This window comes from Austrofundulus limnaeus, unplaced genomic scaffold (genome assembly GCF_001266775.1).
Source record: "Austrofundulus limnaeus strain Quisiro unplaced genomic scaffold, Austrofundulus_limnaeus-1.0 Scaffold757, whole genome shotgun sequence".
Lineage (NCBI taxonomy): Eukaryota > Metazoa > Chordata > Actinopteri > Cyprinodontiformes > Rivulidae > Austrofundulus > Austrofundulus limnaeus.
The window spans coordinates 112,486-117,278 of NW_013953159.1; the positions used below are offsets into that span (position 1 = coordinate 112,486).

Below are 4,793 nucleotides of genomic sequence, written 5' to 3' on the forward strand. Positions count from 1 at the left end.
ACTTCTGAGTTCTGGTGCATTTGTGCGTGCGGGGTCATTGTGTTACCGCTATGCGGTATCTAGTTTATTTTCAGATTCCTGGCTTTAAAAGCTATATTTTGATACCTGGTTCATTATGATGTCACAAATGGATCCAGAGATATGAGTTAATTTGTTTTGTTGATTACGATTATACATTAATATTTGGTTTTGAATCCTAATTTTATGTCATTTTAATGAGGATTTTTTTTTATATTATCATAGAGAGGAAACATCAAATAGTACTTRAATATTGAGATTTCTTAACTGGAAAGAAACAAAAGCTTTCCTAGCTCACAGGAAAAATCTTAAAATCTTTAAACGAGTTTCATCAAAATCAGGTTTTATGTTGCTAATACTCAAAAACTGCTTCAATTTTTTATTTTAGGATAATGATACATTGATAAGGCATTTATTTGTTATATTTTGACAAAATATATTTTTTTGCAAATGTGTAAATCAAAATACTATATCTGCCTATTTCTCCACATCCCACTTTTAGATTTAATCCTTGTTTTGAAATGATGGGTCACATATGTTTTGTGGACTTGGAGAAGGCATTTGACCATGTTTCTCGAGGTGCACTATGGGAGTTATCCGTGAGTATAGGATTGTGGTTCCGTTGCTACAGGCCATTCAGTCACTATACAAGCAGTGCAAGAGTTTGGTTAGCATTACCAGTGACTTGGACCCCTTTAGGGTTGGATTATGCCAGGGCTGCCCGTTGTCACCAWTTCTGTTCAGAATTTCTCATTGCAGCCAGGGGGTGGAGGGAGTCCGGTTTGGTGGCTTCAGGATTTCATCTCTATTTGCAGATGATGTGGTTCTGTTGGAGTCATCGTGTTGTGATCTCCAACTCTCACGGGAGTGGTTCACAGTTGAGTGTGAAGCAGCTGGRAGGAGGATCAGCACTTCAAAATCTGAGTGGTCCTCAGTTGGAAAAGGGTGGATTGCTCTCTCTAGGTTGGAGATGAGGTTCTGCCTTGAGTAGAGGAGTTCAAGTATCTTGGGGTTTTGTTCACGAGGGAGGGAAGAATGGAACATGAGATTCATAGACAGATCTGTGTAGTTTCTGCAGTTTTGCGGACTCTGTACCGGTCTGTTGTGGTGAAGAGGGAGATGTGCTGCAAAGCAAAGCTCTCTGTTTACAGATCAGTCTACGTTCTTATCCTCACCCATGGTCACAATGATTGGGCAGTGACTAAAAGAAGAAGATCGAGGATACAGGCGGTCAAAAGTGTTTTCTCCGCGGGGTCAGAAGTTTTGTTATCTGGRAGAGACTCAAAGTAGAGCTGCTGCTCCTCTACACCGAGAGGAACCAGTTCAGGTGGTTCATTTGGTAAGGATGCCTCCTTAGGGAGGTGCTTCAGGCAGGAAGTGGCTGCGCCTCCGTACTTGAGCTGCTTCCCCAACAACCCCACTCCAACAAGCAGAAGAAAATGGATAGATGGATGAAAGAAAAAAATTGTGTAGKTCTTCTGGACGGGTTCTTCTCTAATGAAACGTTTCGTCTCTCCTCCAAGAGACTTCTTCAGTCTGAGAGTTTCAGGCAAAATTCAGGCTTTTAAGCMCTGCCTCCATGTGACTGATACTCACATCACATGGCTATCGTTGACACCTACTACCTATTGTTAACAGGGGGTGGAGTGATACTGGCAATGGCAGCGCTGTAGGAGGGGGACAACTGAAAACGGAGGCCTCCACCTCTGTTTAATGATGGACGGTCTTTCTTTACAAAAGTGGCTTCTTTTACTCCTCTCTCAAACCAACGTTCCTCTCTATCAAGAATGAGAACATCCTCATCACTGAAAGAGTGACCGCTGGCCTGTAAATGAGTGAAAACTGCAGAGTTCTGGCCATTAGATGTAGCTCGTCTGTGTTGGGACATTCTTTTGAACAGTGGCTGCTTTGTTTCCCCGATGTATAACTGGTCGCAGTCCTCCTGGCACTTAACAGCATATACAACATTGCTCTGTTTGTGCCGGGGCACCGGATCTTTGGGGTGAACCAGCCTTTGCCGTAATGTGTTTTGGGGTTTGAAAGCCACTGGGACATCATGTTTAGAAAATAAACRTCTCAGTTTCTCCGAAACACCCGCAACATACGGAATAACCACTGGTTTGGGTCTGGGTTTGGGGTCTTCATTTTCACCTGAAGCTTGCATGGAGTCCTGTCTGTGTTTCCTGTCTGCTTTCAGGAAAGCCCAGTCAGGATAACCACACTGCTCCAGGGCCTGTCGTGTGTGTGATTTCTCTTTCTSCCTGGCTCCTGGGTTTGTAGGGACACTGTCTGCTCTGTGGTACAGAGTCCTGATCACTCCTAACTTGTGTTCCAGTGGGTGGTGGGAGTCAAAACAACGCAAATATTGGTGATGTGAGTATCAGTCACACGGAGGCTGGGCTTAAAAGCCTGAATTTTGCCTGAAACTCTCAGACTGAAGAAGTCTCTTGGAGGAGAGACGAAACGTTTCATTAGAGAAGAACCCGTCCAGAAGACCTATACAATTTTTTTCTTTTTGATTTTTTACCTGGATTACTGAGATGCATCAGGACATTTTGAACGATAGATTGATGAATATCCTCAAATCAGAAAAATGAAAGGCTTAGATATAGTTAAATATAACTTTATTTTTTTTTTGTGAGGACACTAATAAACTCATCTGTTTTACGTTTTGTCAACTGAATTTGGTCATTTCTATCTTCTACTCTTAATCAAGCGAGAGGCTGATCTTAAATGAATGCTGCAAGTCCTTATCGCATTAGTTTCTCTTTTTTCATAAAACATCACATGAATTTCACAAATATTTTTAACCAAAGCATCTCACATTGCTCAATAATTGACAGTAAAAAAGTGTGAGGTACTCGAAGATTTTRTAATACACACCAGGTTGTCCTACGTTGTTGAGGCGAGTCATAAAATGACGSAAACAGGGCCGGTGCATGTGAACATCTGACAGCACTGTGTCATGATGAAAAGTGATCTCATCCATAGATGGTCAGTTATATATTTGGAACAGCTGAGCTTTCCACCACCTGAAAAGACTGGGCACATATGTGGACAGTTATAACTTTGAATTTTAAATGTTCAAATGTATAAATCCCTCAAAAAAAAAAAAAAAACATAGCTCAAAGAAGCAACATTCAAACAGCCTATAATGTTTGACTTATCTAGAGCATTAATCCTTGCAGTCAACATGCAGGACCATGGCCCAGGACAAGAAATGAACAAAACTGTGTCAATTTGCCTGAATTTATTTACATATTCTGATTCTGCATCTGTCAGTAATAATTAAAAATATACAAATAAAAGGTTTTTGTTAAAAACACAGTAAGGTATGCTTAAAAGCTCGYAATGTTTTTGTGCTCTTTTAGTATTCACATAATCTTAAAAAGTATGCAACCGGATGACCGGAAGTTTTACTATTCATTGTAGACAACTTCCGGTAAAAAATAAAAGCAGGTGTGTGGAAATAAACAGCAGACGCAATTAGCGCGTGACGGGCAAAAAACATTGTTGCTCTTTTTTGCCTTTCAATTTGAAATTACACACTTTTCACAAATTACTTTGCTAGTTCTGTTGTACCCTCTTCCTTTATGCTATAATAACCATCTTCAGGATGCAGTCCAAAAGTTTTGGGGGTTTAAATMTGAATGTTCATTCATGTGATGTGTGTAGTAAGCATTTATTTAGTAAAGTGTACCTATTTAAAGTTTAAAGAAATGAGGAGACGACTATTAATAGCTACACTTCCGACACTGGGGGGGTTGGTCTGGGTTATTATTCTGTTATATTATTATTTWTAGCCGCAGCAGCAAGCTTAAACTCCATGCGCTCCCGCCCCCAGCTAACCACAGCAAAGCTTAGCTAATCGCTACAAGCTAGCCGTTATCCCCAAGTGTTCACGTACACCTGGTCTGAAGTTTATTAGTATTTGTGACTACACCGACAATCACAGCATGTTAGTTAGGCTACATAAACAGTGTGACATTACTCACAACAGTTGGAGAGGCAGAAATGACGGTCAAATCGCCGAGGTTAATGATGCGTTTGGAGTACCTCGGAAATTAGAACTTGCTCATAATTTTTGACCCAAGTAAGTTGCTTGAGAAGCGAAAAGATACCGCTGTTCTTTTGGTTTTCTGTTAACATAATAATAACTGGGTCTACTAATTTCCTTTTAACCAGTTTCGTGGGTTTATAAATAAATGAGAAAAAAAATACATGCTTTGCTAAATAGCAACTAACCAACGAGATTTGGGTTCATTTATGAAATAACTTCTCATGAGATAATAATTTTTAAAATTGCATATGTAAAGTTATACTTACTTTAAAAAGGGGAAAACGCATTTTGAGAGTGTTTTGTTTGTCAAGGACAAAACACATTAAAAACTAAAGCTACGAGTTTCCAATTGACATCAAAYGCAGCACAGTTCTTCCCTTCTTTGGGCACAAAGTCACATACGGCAGTGGTCCAATGCTGCCCTCTATAKGTTATTTGTTGCATATTATGACTTAAAATAGAAGTATTTTTAGAAATGCTTTACAATTTCAGAAAGCTGTAACTTTCACATAGAAACGCTAAAATATACCAAACTTGGAAAGAGTCATCCGTGTTGTATGCCCGAATATACCATGATGATAACACAAGACATCATCAAAGCCCCGCCCCCTAACAACAAAAAGTGACCTTTTCTTTGCTTGGAAAGCTTAGTCTCAGACCTTCTTGACCTAATCAGCAACAAATTGTGTCGGAACACAGATAATAAGTTGATCTC

General features: G+C 39.8%; 1 protein-coding gene across 3 annotated transcripts in view; it reads right to left on the reverse strand.

The window, feature by feature from the left end:
• Nucleotides 1-4,088, reverse strand: part of LOC106532358 (methyltransferase-like protein 22) — a 14,360-nt gene extending 10,272 nt beyond the window's left edge. For all 3 annotated transcript variants that reach the window (XM_014028395.1, XM_014028396.1, XM_014028397.1), the window contains exons 1-2: nucleotides 4,014-4,088; nucleotides 2,902-3,059 (exon numbers count right to left, since the gene is read on the reverse strand). In XM_014028395.1, the coding sequence (XP_013883849.1) occupies nucleotides 2,902-3,007 (106 nt within the window). In that variant the 5' untranslated portion in view covers nucleotides 3,008-3,059; nucleotides 4,014-4,088. The remainder of the gene's footprint in view (nucleotides 1-2,901; nucleotides 3,060-4,013) is intronic.
• Nucleotides 4,089-4,793: the final 705 nt, after the last annotated feature.